General features: G+C 38.9%; 1 protein-coding gene and 1 long non-coding RNA gene across 3 annotated transcripts in view; one reads left to right on the plus strand and one right to left on the minus strand.

Annotated features, from left to right (window-relative positions):
* Window positions 1-5,249, plus strand: part of LOC139143949 (uncharacterized) — a 62,244-nt gene extending 56,995 nt beyond the window's left edge. Inside the window, exons 9-13 of one of the 2 annotated variants that reach the window (XM_070714570.1) lie at window positions 109-239; window positions 833-939; window positions 1,098-1,303; window positions 1,670-1,737; window positions 2,570-2,721. In XM_070714570.1, the coding sequence (XP_070570671.1) occupies window positions 109-239; window positions 833-939; window positions 1,098-1,303; window positions 1,670-1,736 (511 nt within the window). In that variant the 3' untranslated portion in view covers window position 1,737; window positions 2,570-2,721. Of the gene's footprint in view, window positions 1-108; window positions 240-832; window positions 940-1,097; window positions 1,304-1,669; window positions 1,738-2,569 lie in introns of both variants that reach the window. The other variant, XM_070714571.1, reaches the window with a different exon arrangement.
* Window positions 5,250-6,904: 1,655 nt separating this feature from the next.
* On the minus strand, window positions 6,905-16,577 carry LOC139143950 (uncharacterized). Its single transcript, XR_011554697.1, has 3 exons — window positions 16,270-16,577; window positions 8,022-11,423; window positions 6,905-7,763 (listed from the first exon to the last, which is right to left on the minus strand). It is a non-coding gene; the product is annotated as an uncharacterized lncRNA (long non-coding RNA).
* Window positions 16,578-16,834: the final 257 nt, after the last annotated feature.

Raw genomic sequence — 16,834 nt, forward strand, 5'->3', positions numbered from 1 at the left:
GCTTACTTTCACTATATTTTCTGATTTATATATTAGTTTTTGAAAGCCTTCGAGAGATACACTTGTGAATATTGTTGAGTAATCTTGTGTTTTTCTTGACACTTACAGACAACCAATAGAAGTGGATGATCACGTTGTTGTGAGAGGAGAACGGACAGGATATGTAAGATATATCGGTCACTTGGACAATGTAGGCTCTACACATGTTGTTTATGTAGGGTTACAGCTTGAAGCTGCAGGTGAGCACCTAAAGTCCCTCCTAAAAGTTGCCTTGAAACCCCTGTTTTTCACATGAAACAGCCTCATTCCATTGGGCAGATTTCTTCATTGGACAAAAATATGGTAGAACTCGTACTATGTTATTTTATTTAACCCTTTGAGCGCCAAAGTAAATTTTTGTCACCTTCACAAAATATACTACGGTCAATTTTTTCAGATTTTTGCTGGAATTTTGCTAAAACATTGTAGCCAATGAAATACGATGTCCATTTGTTCCAAAATTACAAAAAAAAACTACAGATAAATTATAAAAATTTGAAAAATGTTGCACTATAATTTTGGTGGGAAAATTACATCACTCAAAGGGTTAAGACTTTAATTCAGGGAATATTGTTGACATGCTGATATCCCCTTCTGCAGGAATGGAATGTACCGAGTTAACGCCAATACAATAGCTATGGCTCCTTCCACTGTATTTTAAATGGCTGTAGAATCAAAAGTGATATGATCACTCCCATCCTGTTTGTCTTGTCCAATGCAAGGAATAAAGTTAGGATGATAGGTTAACAATATTCCTGTGACTTAAATCACATATTTTACTTCTGTCTTTCAGTTGGCCGCCATGATGGCTTCTTTAATGGCAAACGCTACTTTTGGTGTCATCGTAACCATGGAGTTTTCTTACCTATGCAAGACGTTATCTGTGTGATCAACAAAAAGGTAGGTCAAAGGTCACTGTCGCAACAAATTTTTTTTTGAAATAATGGCAGCTGTTCTCACTTTCAGACTCCCTGTCAAGGCAAACTGTGTGTGAACTTTTTGCAACTGTTATCTAGCGACCTCTTTGATTCTCATGGTTGACACATTCTGTCTTGCAGTTTTCACAGCAGATCGGTAGCCAGAGGCCCAAGACCAGCGTCGTCAGGCGAAGTGCGGAAGATAGTACGTCAGGCCATAAAACAATGCAAAGTTGTAGCAGTAGTAATAGTTATAGCACAAATAGCAACGCACACAGAAAACGAACAAAATCAGCTTCTGGCAAAAAACTTATCACAGCAGATACCAACAGTTTAAAAACTAAAAGGTAAGTATTTATTATGAACTTTGTACCTGTTGGTAGTTACTCAAAACTTCCCGATCTATGCAAGCTCTGCTGTGAACCCTTTCACCCCCCCCCCCCCCCCCCCCCCAATTCCTCATATGTGGGATCACCCACCCTATTGAAAACAATGGGATGATATGTATTGTTGAAAGGATTTTATAAAATATGTTGTTCCAATATTAATCTATGATATTTTTTGGTGGTGACAATAGCATTGTCTTCCCACCAGAAGTTACATGTTTCATTTCAATTATTTTATAATGTTCAGGATTAAAATCAAAATTTTTTATAAAAAAACTCACAAAAATGTCAAAACATTTTTGTTTTCTGCCGTATCTGGATGTGAAGATCTTTAAACCGAACAAGACAAGAGGCGGACTCTGTGAGGACTGTCAAACAGTCTTACAAATACTGAGGTACTTATCTGTGCCTGCAGTGGAACATTATGTTTGCGTGTGTGTCTGTGTTCAGGTGATGTGTACAGTTGTTTACAAATGATTGGTCACTACACTATTGTTTGTGCAAGGATATGTGTGTCTGTGTAAATCTATATGCACACCATCTTCACACCTACGTGATTGCTGTGCACTGTGTGTCCAAAAATAAACAGTTGCCTGTCTTTGAAGATTTTTTCCTACAAAAATCTACCTACACAGCATCCTTAAAATAATACTCACAGATTCCAAGCACGTTTGTTCCCTTGCACAGACTTTAAAAAAATCACCCGTACTGCACTCTCTCTCTCTCTCTCTCTCTCAAGCATAACTCAAATAACAAATTTTACCTCCGTTTGAATTATTATCTGTCAACCTCTAAGATGTGTTGCAATTACTTTAAAAATTGTGTTACTGTCAGATTGGCTGCCTGATGTGAACTTTTTTCTCACTGTCACTGAGTGTCATTGTCACAATACATCATATGAATATATCATTGCATACAAATAGTTACTATTTTACTCTGTGCACTCACTGCTTTGTATAGCACTTCAGTTTTGTACCTTTTTATTCAACTAATCTTGAATCAGCTCACATGTGAACACGTCAGCTGACATTGTTTAACCAGCATCCCCTTAATTCATACTGCAGTGGAACATTCTCGGTTTTAGATATTTTTGCTTTCCTTGGTGCAAAAAAGTAGCCAAAGTAAATATGGCGATGCCATTACATGGCTTTCTTATCACTCTTGCAGCATTGCATGGTAAAAGATGGACAAGTAATGATTTTCTTTGTTTCTCCTTTTTGTGTCTAGGGAAAGTTATTCATCACAAGGGTCTTTATGATAATGAGTCACATGACTGCTATGCACCAATAGAAAAAAAGGACTGTTCTCAGATGTCACATGACGGGGCAAGAATGCATCAGAGAAGACTTTGTGGTGATTGATGCAAGTTAATGTTGCTTGACTCAGCTGATGGATCACATGACCAGCAGACAGTGATGACACTGCCTGTGGTTGGCCCAGTTATGTCATATGACTGAAAGACAATGTTTAATTGGTCAGTGTCTGATCAGTTCCCTCTTGTGCGATGGTGATGCATGATGCAGTCGTGATTACACGTGGACAAACCAGGAAGCCTGTTCCAAGACATGGTGAGAATTTCTGACAATATTGCCCTGTCTGACGACGGGAAACCGATACTTTGAGAAGATTTCACCAAGGCTGTGTGGCAAAACGTGAATTGCTTAGGACATATTTCAAAGCAACAAAGGATGCTGATTGACTGGAATAATGCCGCAAGGTTTCTGTAAAAAGCAATCAGGGGCACTCAGATGCAACTCAAGCACAAGGAACTCGACAAATGCTTTGTCCAAAGACTCACTCCTGTTGCTGAAGAAATGTTCTTCGAAATATGTTTAGCAGTGGGGTTTTTCCTCTGTGTATTGAACCTGTGTGCTATGTTTTTTTATTTGGATGTAAATACTCTCTTTTTTATAATTTTCTTTGACATGCCATCCTCTTGGCCAACTATCAGTATTATTTGTATATACGAGTCTTAAAATCATGATCATTCAGAGGTTTGTTTTTTTATGGTGTCTTGCTTGAAACTTGTCGCTGGTAGTTTTCATTTTGAGTTTTAGAAGTAAGCATCATGATCGATTAAGGGGATTTCATCAGGCGAAACTTTGTAAGTTGTATCGTGATGGTATGAGCAAAAACCAGATGAAAAATGCCAGTGAAAACAAAAGTTTTGATAATATTTACCTGCAGAGGGCGGGTATTCCAGATTGTTGTGGACAGTGTGGGTTCATCTTTCTCCCTTTCCTCATTGGCAGCAAATGCAACATGAATAATGTATCAATACAGACTGTTTAATGAAGCCAGCATGGTAATTGTGAAATCAGTTATTATCGTCGCAGTGTTTCTGCAGTCAGAGACGAGACTTTCAAACTTATCTTTGACCGGTTCACCCCACTTTCCTGTAAACAGGTCCAAACTGACCACTGATAACAATGGGTTTGGACCAAATCATCGAGGGGAAAGGGTTAAGTGTTAACTCACTCAGTTTTGCACAAAACATGTATGTTTTTTTCTTCTGTCTCCAATGATAACAATCTTCGTCAATATCACAGCAACGCCTTTTCTTTGCTGTTACCTCAGAATTTTCCAATTGGTATTTTGGCAGCTGGGATTTCAGAATCTTGCTGAAAGAATTTTATTTGCACTGTAAAAGCAGCCAGTCCTTGTAATCAACCTTTAAAAAGTGAATTTTTTTCAGGAAATGTAGAAAGCTACACAGCTTGTGCTGTTTCTTGTAGTATTGACCAGCGTGTTGTAACAAATTGTTTTTTGTTACCAATTGTTTCATGGGGTACCTGTATAATTTTTATGAGAACATTGCTAAATGTGTCTATGTGTTCTGAGTATTTCCTTACCGCGTGAAGATGTTATGTACATGTGCATTTATCAAGAAAAAATAGTCCCTTGAAAAATGAGCATTGACACCAACGAAAAGAAGATTTCTCTCGAGCTTTGATGTTTCTTTACTGGCTATCCCAGCATGCATTAGAACATTGGTCAGATCTGTCAGACAGGGTAGATAAGGGATTAACTTTTTGACCTGGAAGGAATGAGTTAAATGGTTATTGAAAATATTTTTTCACAGCCTTGTTGCTTTTGCAAAGCTTTATATTCATGTAATTGGAAATTCAAAAAAGTGGAATTTTAAATTCAGTAATTCACACTTCATCTGTAGTAAAAGAATCAAATCTATGGATCTTTGACCGAGCACTGAGATTCTGACCGGTCCTCATCCCAAGATTTCCTGTCAGTGTAACTTTGTCCTGTCCTTACCTGATTTTCTACTGCCCATAATACTGACACAGGCAAGTATATTAACACTTTACAGCAGGAAAAAATGTGATATTGTGAATCATCATCAGATATGCGCAGATTAAGTCTATACAAACAACAGACAAGAGAAATGTATTGTGAAAATCGAAGCATATGAAAGACTCGCCTTGAGGGGCCATCTACCCCTTGTGTCCACATCCTAAAATTCTTTTTTATGAAAACAAGGATGTCTGGGGTGATAATGTTAGGTTGGCCACTTGTAGTCATGATAGAGATTGTATTATCAGGATGGTTAGCCCCTGTACATTTATCATCAAGGCACTTCCTAGCCACCAGTTAGAGCTAAGTGGTCAGGGGTAGAGTTATGGTCAAGTGTCCAGGGGATGATAAATGACCATAGGTAACTGCCCGAGAAGCACGATATTACCATGTACAGTCCACAACGGTGCCTGCAAGCAACGTCGGACATCAGATTTGTCAGAAATGCATCCCTGTGCATGGATGCAGACACTACAATCCTGCTTTTCCTGATTTCATGGTTTGCAGAATTTGGGCTTCTTTTAGCTGAGAATCAATAGTTTGATGCCGATGGCTGTAATTTCTCTCTCTCTCTTTCTCTCTCTCTCTCTCTCTCTCTGTCTCTCTGTCTCTCTCTCTCTCTGTCTCTCTCTCTCTCTCTCTTTCTCTCTCTCTCTCTCTCTCTCTGTAAGGCCAGAATGATTAAATCCTTTTTTTTTTGCATCCACTTAAAATTTTGAAAGCTAAGCAGACATTGATAAAAACACAAAATAGACATGCAAGTTTTATATGTACATGTTTTTCATGTAAAATGAGTGTGCCCATTCAGGAATCAAAGCAGCAACTTCTCTTTCACCTTCATAATTGTATTACAATGTGACAATCTGCAAGCAATAGCATGCAGGCGTTTTCAGTACATTTTACAAAATCTGTGAACAAGGTTTTATTTGTTGGCAGAAAACCTAAAAAGTCCTATTCTAATGTACTGCTTCTTTCCATGAAAAATCTCAAAAAACCTACACGTGTGGGGACGCTAACCATTTAACTATTTTGGCCTGATAAATTTTTCCTGCATCTTTTATCACCTATAAACATCAAAGCTCAGGAAACGTCTTCCCTGTTCATTTAAACCACGTCAATGTTGAAAAATAATTTATGCTAACTTTACTTACGGACAGTAACATTGACTTTTGACAAAATTATTTTTGTTTTGTAAAATACATAAATTTCCTCGACCATTACCATGAAATGTGATGGATTACGAAGTATTAGCCCGACCAACGTTTTCGCTGACAAAAGTGTTCTAATAGAGAACTCAGTTGTCAACAAGAACTTTCAACATTACATGCAGGCTTTGTTGAATACAAGGCATTATGACTCGATTTGGTGATTAAAACAAACCTTTCTCAAACAGAACAGAATACACTGGAAAATAAAACACAAGTCCACACAGCTATTGACTGTGTTGCCCCATCGGCCTGGCTGGGAAAACAGGAAACTTACACTATAATATGATTGAGTACCGCTTGGCTTATCAACCGTTGCAAAGAGAAAATGAAGTGATAGTATTTCAGTTCAAGCCTGTGTGTTATTTCCAAGTATTATAAGTCAATCTATTAATAGCATGTGCGGCCTATCCTGTCTGCACTCGATGCAGATATAAATGGATGAAATATAATACAAGAAAGACTGGGTGGAACTGAAATTTTCAAAAGTGAGAGCTTTTCAAATCTCATCAGCCTTATTGTGTAAACTGAGGTTCGACTTTTAATGTGACAGAAAATGTTTGAATTTTCAAAAACTAAAACAGTTTAAAAAAACGCCTTGTAATAGGTTATTTGTAATAGTGTGTACTGTATCAAGATATATCTTTTCTCCTGAAATGCTAGTCACATAATGGCCTCCCTATCTCAGTCACAATAGTCAAACATAAAAGTTTCGAAACAATATCCACTTTGAATAAACCTGTGGCAAGAAATAACATAGTTTATGAAATTGTAGTATTAATTAAGCCATACCAACTAATACCTTCGTCAAATGATGTACGTTTGATAATAATAGTGATAGTATTTTGGAATTTTAGGGGAGGTCACCTTAATTGAATAGAAGCCATGTTTGTATTTATAGCTACAACCCATGTAGTGAATTACTAACGCCTAGGATTAAGGCTTGACATTCTCTTCCTAGTATTTGAAATGTGTAACCCAAATTGCTTACAGCTTATGTTATCAGCAACAGTGTGTGTATATATTTGATCTTTTTTTTCCCTCGAGTAGAATTTTGCAGCCTTTGTCAAGCTTCGTTTTGTTTAATCACGGAACCCTGTTATTTTGGGTCTAAAATATACAGTAAAACAAACGCAAAAAAAAATGTATTATGCAACCACAATATTGAGAATTTTTTATTTTTGCTCAATGCAAAACATGTTTCTTTTAATTTGAGCAAGCTGTAAAATTTTAAATTTTTTTAGTTGATTATGGTGCATTTGTCAATGGCTATCTGTCATTGGATCTTGAGATAAGCGTCATCCAATCACGACTTGTTTTTTCTTACAATAAAATTATTTATTACATTCATCGTCCTCATCATGGCTGATTATTATTTTTTTTAACAGTTCGCATGTTTCAAAGGGATTTCTGTCTTTTTTATTTTGTCATCATTGTTCCACCAGTTGGTGAGCGATTTAAATAAAAAAGACGTAAATGAAGTCATGTTGTCAAATCCTGTTTTGATTTATTGGTCGTATGAGTTGTCGGTCTGTATCATGTTAAGGTAGAACGCCCCTCGGGGACAGAGGCAGACTCTCAAATATATACAATTCTTTTCTGATCTACCACTTGTGGGGATTCATTTTAAAGCTCTTGGAGAAAGAAAAATTTTCACTGGCTTAGTTTTTCGAAAATCAAAAATTTTATTTTCCCCATAGAGATAACACAGGAATGGCGGCCATATTGAATTTCAAATATCGCAAAATGTTGGGTAATTTGTTTTGCTAGTTCCAAACTTTGCACGATGACCCCAATTTTTATTGTTGATTTGGTAAGAGAAGGGTTGAAAGTGTCATTCAGGAAAGTTTGAGCAAAAGTTTCTTGAATCATATATATATTTCTTGACGTGACAGTGTTTCTCAATTCTTGACGGCGGAGTGACGTCACTTTCACCTCACGCACACGAGTGAGGTGAATTGGGATTTGACTATACAGGACAGTGAACAATTCAGAAATTATGTGACAAAGGACAGAACTTAGAGTTTATCATTGACATAATGTTGAAACTTTTAATACTGGTGTAAAGGTTGAAAAATCCACACTCCAATATTTTGTTCTCACGGCAGATGGGAGGCAGTGTGACGCAAAAATGACGTGAAAACCGCAAGTTCCCGGATGTCCGCGGTCAAGAATAGCTGAAGCGCATACTACCTTGTAACGAGACACACATGGAAATATCGTTTACATTTTTTGTTTGTCATCATCTGTTGTATGAATGAGACATGTGTGATTGGAATTTTCATACATGTCAAGGTCAGACTATTAATCCAATGAAAGGAAACAAGTATGTGATTCCAGTAACCTTGACCTACTCAAATTCAAATCTGCTGACCGTAAACTTTTTTCTCCTTCACTCAAATGACGCTTGATGAAAAACTTCAAAATCACGCGAGATTTCCATGACGTCATGAAATCCAATATGGTTGCTGATGTATGTCGGCTGATTCTTCTCTAAAGCATGAAAGAATGCAAACCTCTTCCGTAAAAAAGATCTCACAACATAGCACAAAGCATCTTTGATGTCGATAAATCTGGGTTAATTCAACATCTTGTACATAATAGCCATTCATTAGTTTCCTTCTGTCCAAAAGTCGACGCATCTTTTCCGGCAAGCAAACAAATTGGAATGTATGTATCTGTCCAAACCGTTCACTTAAATTCTGATCTCAAAACCCAGGTTAGGTGTCGTGGATTCATTTTGTTCTGTAGTGTAAACTGGTTGATAATAAATTGCAAATGTTAACATCCACCATGCTATGCAATATCATAGATTAGAGTTCAAAATATCAACCACGAAACGAGTGAGGCGGGTACTACAGTTGCGATGGACATAGGTCAAAATGGGGTCAGCTGACACACTTTTGACATCTAAATACTGTGTCAGAGGGCATATAAGGCCGACATTTTAACAGATTTCTTATTCGTAGAATCCCGGATATGTTTCAAGAAATTGTTGTTGATGAAAAACAACATTTCGTGCCTGGTCGGTAGTGTTACTTGGCGAGATAGAAGAAGGATGCACAAAGTCCGTCAAAACAATTCCCTATAACTACACTCAGTGTGACAGTTTTCGGACATTCAATCACATGCTGTTCATAGTACTCACTTCGTTCCGTATTGATAATGTTTCACAAGTCATGCGGCCTCCTAATAAGTGAAGTGACACTGATGTCCCGTTTTGAATAGTTTTTCTTGGTTGAAGCTATTTCGGGCGCTACAAATTTGGCAAAGTTAGCCAGGCCGTATGATAAAAGGTGCCGAAAGCAACACACAGAGACAACCCATATGTCCGGTAGGTAAGCGCCAAACACGTCGAAATATGGCTGTCCATGGATTAAACGTAACTAATTATCAAGAATATTTAGGCCCACATACAGTTTTTTAAACACATCGAAAATGAAAATCGGGGGTTTGAAGTTTCAAAATATCAATATTTAGCCCCTAATCACATTCCAAATACGACGTCCGATTACTGCGATAGCAGTCCGATTACTACGCCCTAAACATGGGGTCAAAAATTTGGCAACTTTGACCCCCTAAATACCACTTTCGTCGTGTTCACAGTTTGAGGATAAACACAATAAAGTTTCAAAAGGTATGGTAATAAGATTTCGTAGTGCTCGTCATTTATGAAACGGCTTTGGGCGAAATTCACTACCCTGTCCGAAAACTGACACACTGAGTGTATTTAATAGCTGTAGCTTTTAAGGTGTTTTAAAGTAACTTTATCTTAGTTCCCCCCTCTGGGGAATCACTGAAACGTCCAATACTCCCAGCTTGTCAACATGGTCTGCATGTGTGCAGTAATCCACTGGCAGTGTAGGCAACAGGCATTTTTGTTCGAACAGGACTTTGTCAATTGTTTATTGAGCACAACGGGGCGTTTCCAAGGCTGATTGTTTGTACTTTTAACATACTAGTACTCCAGGAGAAGAAGAAACTTCACTCGGGTTTATTTTGCAAAAATTATGAAAATATTGTGTAAGCTACAGCCATGGTCCTTTTAACGCCAGTCGTGAAGGAATGGCCCATTATACATCCCAGGCAGGAAAGGTTTGTCAACATTAGGAGTGGGGGTCATACAAGACTAAGCCTCAAAGATTTGTTTCAGCCATGCTCTATTTGCATAAAACATGTTTACTGTCCCTAGAAACAGAACAGTGCATTTCTGTTTGGAGGATTTATACATGCTATTCTAACTAAACACCAAATCTTGCAAGGCGTGAAGACGCACTTCCCTTTTTAAATTCATGAGCCATCTATTTTGCTGGCAAGAGGTTGTTTCGATGTACTATTAAATTGTCACGTGCGCGATGTAACTTACGTTATATGTAAGATGAGCGTGACACATTACTCCTGCATCGATAGATGCAGACAACTATAATGATCGTAGACGCTAATGTACCCAGGGCGCTGCCTATTGCTACGCCGATTATGATAGGGACATATTTTTCTTCACCAAGAGCTTCGTCAGCACCCGACGGGTCACCTACAGAGCCTCGACGTGCTGTGTCCAGATTTGCACACATCTGGTCGCGTGGTACGTGCCACAAATCCATGTCGTCAAATTTTACCGGGGACCTGCAGGTAATCTGTTCCCGTAACACCCTCGGAACTCGCGGCCACTTAACGACGACGAGCTTCATGTCACAGTCACACGTCCACGGGTTGTTGTCCATCAGTACCTGGACGTCCTCGTTCAAGGCGCATAGAAAGTCAACCATTTCAGTGGTCAAATTAGTCAGGTGATTACTGCCGATATCAAAGGATAACAGTCTAGATGAATGCCATAAATTTGTAAAATCGATGCTTGTTATTCTATTTCCCCTAAAAGTCACGTTTCTCAAGCTTGCTAAGTTGTTCAGTTTGGGCAGTCTTGTCAATCCGTTTTCAGATAAATCAAGGTACGCCAGGTCCGGCACGTGATCAAAAACACGGTCTCCAATATCAGAAATTGAACAGTTTCTTAATAGCAGGCGCTGAAGTTTTGGCACGTTGACGAATACGCCATTTTCCAAATTATTTATGCCAATACAATTGTGGCAGAACAGGCTCGTCAAATTGCTCAATCCAGCGAATGTTTCTGGAGAGAATTCACCGACGTAATTCCCAGACAGTGTCAATTCATGCAACTTCGTCAGCTCGTTGAACGCGCCATCTTCGATTGTTTTGATGTTGTTGTAGGCGAGTTCTACGCTGTACAAAAAAGCCAAATGGGACCCAAATGCATTTGTGGGCAATCGTTCTATGCTGTTGTAGGATAAGTCAAGAACGACTACGGTGAGTGGAATTCCTACGGGAACCGTTGAAAGTCCTGCGAGGCGACAGTTCACAAATAGCGGTTCCCTTGACGGATAATAGCATAAGCAGCCCTCGGGACAGTCGCCGTCATAATCACCGACTTCGCTGGGAGACAGTTGCCCCTGAACGTGACTGAACATCAACAGTGGCAAGAAATAAAGCAAGCATGCGCGTGATGTAACACAGATGTTACTCCATGTCATCTTCTTCTGCAATGTTGAAATCTGAAAATAATCAAAAGACGTGTTTGATGTCAGATACGCTTTTGCACGCAACTCGCTTCAATCTCATTAAAATCCGATGTCGAGATGGAGACGTCGACATTCCCACCTTTGTTTGTCTTGTTCTATCAGAGACAGCCAATGAAGCTGTAAGTGTAAAAATGGTTTTCACAAATGCTTCGGTGGCGGAATGGCGTTTGTTTTATTTTCTTAGTGGGTGGGGAAGAGGACATCTCTTTTATGTCAGTGGGCCGGGAAACTTGTGTTTATGTTATTTTAAGCACACTCTAGTGGGAAGGACAAAATTATGTTTGATGAGAGGGCAGAGGGGAACTTTTGCAGCGGGGAGAGAGTACTAGGGAGTTTGGGGGCTTGGAGGGTACACGGCAATATTGGGCAATAGGGAAAATGTGGGTGGGAGGGAAAGCTTGTCAAATCGTGCAGGTGCGATCAGCTTTTACTTTCCCCTCCAAAATATCGTCTCGCCCAGAATTCTCTTAAATTCTATATCAGTACCTAAAACACTGAAAACACATTTGGTTAGAGTTTTTTGAAACGGGCTTATTGGCTACTCCCGTGTCGTTTACGACGGCTGCACTACTATCTGCCAACATGGCGGCCTAAAACGAGCAAAGGCGGACACATCGCCATTTCTATATCTGTTTTTTAATCAGATTGAACTTAAGTGTCGCGTTAAGGGAACGTCTACTTACTAAAATCTCGGGAGAGGTTCAAAATCTCCAGTTAATTTAAATTTCTTTGATTTTCCCTGAGGTCGAAAATTCGATACTAACATATAAACTATAATTATGATCTTTGAGACAAATCAGGCCAAGTGATCAAGGTGAAAATGATGCCATTATACGAATTATTATTGTTATCTTTCTGCATCTTTAGTTATTCCTTTTTTTTCCTTTCCATTTTTGTATGAGACCGTTACAAGCAACAAACTGTTATTACTGGCACTGCTACAGTTTTGTTTTTTACCGATTTCAGTATACTTGCTCTTCATTTTCATCAGCAAGAGGTATAAAGATAGAGCATCACGATAACACGCCACAATTTGAACTTTAATCATCACGGTTAGTGTGCTAGCAGTCTACTGTTTATTAATACTATGCTAAGAATATTGGGAACACACCTTTCAACTCCCATCATCTCCGTGTTGTGTGCATTAGTACACCTATTATTACTTTACAGTTCTTTAAAGGACCAGTAAGATGTAACATTTGATGTTTTTCTCTTTCAAATGTCGACTACAGTTTCTTGTTCTACTCCCCATAGCATGTTGAGATACAAAATGTTGAGCTTGCTAACTTAACCTGTACATGTATAGACTGCATTTGTTATCGTTGACAAGTCTATTCTTGTCCGGAGTGGAAATCAAATGTAAACAATAGCGGAGTGCATTTTACACGTATAGACGCTGTGGTGGATATTTCAACTGGGGATAACAGATTCTGAAAAAAAATGCAATTAAGGTAGTAATACGGTATGCACCTCGAAAGTGAAAAACTTTTGCTCTAATTTTGCTCAAGGAATCTTTCAATCATTCTCTTTGAAAATCAAGATAAAAATAGGGGGTCATCGTGAAAATTTTGGTACTAGAGAAAGAAATTACCCAAGATTTACCAATATTTGAAATTCAAAATGGCCGCCACCCCTGTGTTAACTCTATGGAGAAAAATAAAAATTTTCGAATTTCGAAAAACTAAGCTGGAAAAGTTTTCTTTCACCAAGAGCTTTAAAATGAACCCCCACATGTGGTATATCAGAAGAGAATTGTGGAAGTTTGGGAGTCCGAATGTCTGTCCCCGAGGTGCGTTCCTACCTTAACTTAAAACGGAAATAGTGATAAAAACCGTCAAAAGTTACACAGCTACCAGCCCTTTGAAGGTTCTTGAAATATTTTTAAATCAACGAAATATCGCAGGATATGTTGTTTGCACTAGATATATAACACTTGCATTCTAAGAAATCTTCGAACATAACCTTTTTCCTTGAACGATTTCTTTCACCAAAACTCAAGAAATAATTTTACTGCTTGGGTGGAAAGAAAGCGTACGGACCGGGTCATTAAAAAAGCTCTTGGACCGTGACGAGAAAAATGTACACGCGCGGGGGTATAGTTTACGATTTGGTCAAAGGTATGTGGGTTGTATGCTGCCAAATTCGTTGTCAAATACTCCAACTATCATCGAATGGATACGATGCATAGCCCCCTCGTAGAATGGAATAAGACAAGTATCCTCTCCCCATGCATGTGCGGCGATAAATCATGTTCTTACTGACCACGACACGTATTTCTTCCGGAATAGAAATTGAGTCAACACGCAAGCGAGTCTAACTTCCTCCAGAACATTCTTTACTTCAATTCTTCGCTGTAGATGTATTAAGTGTCTCAAGGGCGAGCACTTTTAATGCTGTTACTGTGACATGTGGTTCTGTCTCGTTACATAAAAATAAACGATGCTTTTTACATTCATAGGTTAAGCAGTTTTTCAGGGATTTACAAACTTTGTACTCCATAGATGAACACTGTGATGGACCACATTTCAATTCTAAATGCGAACTTTTGACTCCGCTCCCCCATGTGGTAATACGTATAAATTATCGTTGTCAAATATAACCCAAGCCTATTTTCTCCGTTAAACGACACTCTCTCACTTACGAGTACGAATTAAACGTTTTACCCAATTAATATGCTTAGCTTTAGTCTTTTAGTAAAGGACAATGGCGCAAAAGACGAGGCTGACATCTCGCTATTTCGTAATATTGCCTAACCGAAGTCGGGGTTTTGAGAGGTTTCATGCACAACTGAAGAAAATCTTACAGTACGGCGGAAAGGAAAACAAATTCTGTAACATGGCTTGGAAAAAGAGATGCTCGGCCGCTTTTTTTCTTTATTTTCCATTATCTGGTCTCCGGGATACGGATAATGTTTCTGGTTGGACGTAAATCTTGCCGAAGGGTTAAATCAGGTCAGGTTACAGAAAATACACATATCTCCTAGGTCAAAACAGTTACGTTGCTATGGAGATGTGCGTTTAAATCGACAAAGTATAGTTGAAGCAAACCTTCAACATTTATTTTGGGTTGAGGTTTCCATTTTCATTTTATCTGACTATTTTGATTGTTTTTTTTTTAATTTCGGATGTTAAATACACTTACATCTTAATTTGTTGTCAACATTCACAAATTATGTCATACAGTCGGGTTGTTTTTGTTTTTAATAATCGAATACAAGACAGTGATCTAGAGAAGTAAGATCTGGTAAGACAGTGGTCTAGAGAAAGAGCAGCTGATTTCATGAAACAAGAAAAAATGAAATGTTTTTCAAACACGGTGCACGACAGCTAGCTTAGTTGTGAGTGTCCATATGTGGACAGATCAACTCGGTGAACATTTTTGTTTACGTCGTCAGTGTTCAATTTAAGAGTCACGTTCTTCGCAAACGCCATCCATCTATTAAATGAGCGCTGTCCGGTGCTGTGTGGAATTCGATCACTAAATGGTTGGCCATTACAGATGCTGCTGAAAGGGTTCAAGCAGCAAAGCTGTGCCTGAAAATCGCTGCAGGGCACACGGGCTACACTCATTGACGTTCAGGCGCATGTCCAACATTCTTTCTAACACTATTCCATTCGTCTGAAAACAGCCTCTATTTCATGTTTTCAATTTATGAACTTAGTCCTCGGAAATGAAAATCTGAAACTCGGTAGAAAGCGATGTAATCATGCTAGCATCGTCCACACTGAACCGAGAAAAATGCGACCTAAATATTAAAACTGCTTTGCCAGTACTAGTTAAACCGAAGTCTAAAGAAGAGCGCAGTTTATAGCGCAACTGTAATAGTATTTTTCCCTGTTGATCAAATTGATAATGGCCTGCCATGTAATCCGATTATGATTTGATATATATACCGTGTTACTGTACAGTGTATTAGTCCACGCACACATATTTCATTGTCTGTTCATGCTATGAATCTGAATTAATACGGCTTAGAGTATGAGTGATATGCCATGGTATCCGTGAGGCCGCCTGTGAGGACTTCAGTCGACAATATGCAAACTGCTTCAGTTGAATGCTGTGCTGTGCCAATGCAGTGTGCACACTGGTGTCAAAAATAGAGAGGGTTTTTTCCTAGCTCAAATGGATTCAGATTTCAGATTTTTGTGTGTGGTTATTGTAGCGTCTGGACAGCGAGATTAACCGGATACTGGAAAAGGGAGTCAGTCGATTCCGGGCATGAGAAGCTTCCCATACAATAAACCATACGATTGATTGAGCATTATATGTAATGTGACATATCGTAAGTCCGAGGACAGTGTGTTAGATATATGATGAACATGAACGACAGAGCAAGGTATATTTGCCTACCTTCTTTGTACGTTCTACGTACTTTGAAATCTTTAGATTGTATAATTGTAAGTTGCATCCAGGAATATGACTGGTGACATGCTTACATCACGCTATAAGCATACAATACTGTTTCTTCCCAGGAGCATGTCGCGAAAATACATATATAGTTCTCCATCGGCGCAAATTTTACCAAATATTCTGAACGAGTAGAAATGGTGTCCGTTTAAATGACTGTGTAGAATCTTAGCTGACTCGAACAATATGTCGGTGAAATTGCTGACTGTGTTCACGTGAGACTGTTTAAAGACCCATCAATTACATAGACAGTGAAAGAATACATATAGGCCTACATTTAGACGCGTATCTGTGCAAGACGTCTTGTATCACGTTTCTAACTGTGATTTGGCGACACCGATAAGGCTTTTAAAACCGAGATTCTGAGCCTCCAACCTCTTTAGCAGGAACATTCGAATTCTACCCGACTTACCTTAGATCATGTAGCCCAATCTGGTCCGGATAGCGAGCAGGGTGGAGACGGGCTTATCCTTCGACACAAGCACGCGCGAAAAACAACGCAATATCTCGACATGCAATGCGTGTCTTTTCCCGTTGAAACGCACTATCACTATGGGGCGCCCGTTAAAAAATGTGGTGTTCCAATTGTTATTGGTCGTCGTCAACCGTCACGACTCGGCCCACCCGACGTCTGACCCGGGTAATGTAATACGTACACGGATCCCTATGACACTGCGATTTTAATTGATGAAGCGAACGCATAGGAAAGCGTCCATTTACACTATACACGGCAGGCGAATTTCAATTCCACTGAGAGGAGACAAACACCTCTGCCCCGATCTTGATTTTATCGCCAAGTAAAAATCACAATACTTCACTCGTCCGACATACAGTTCATCCTTATGTATATACATTTGACCGTGTCGCAATATCGAAATGTTATTTTCCAGTAGCCTGCAAAAGTTTTGAAATTGACGACGGCAGATGGATGGCTTGAAATAAGTTGCTGTAAAAGTCAAACGACGGCTATTAAACAC

The sequence above is a fragment of the Ptychodera flava genome, chromosome 11 (assembly GCF_041260155.1).
Source record: "Ptychodera flava strain L36383 chromosome 11, AS_Pfla_20210202, whole genome shotgun sequence".
Classification (NCBI taxonomy): domain Eukaryota; kingdom Metazoa; phylum Hemichordata; class Enteropneusta; family Ptychoderidae; genus Ptychodera; species Ptychodera flava.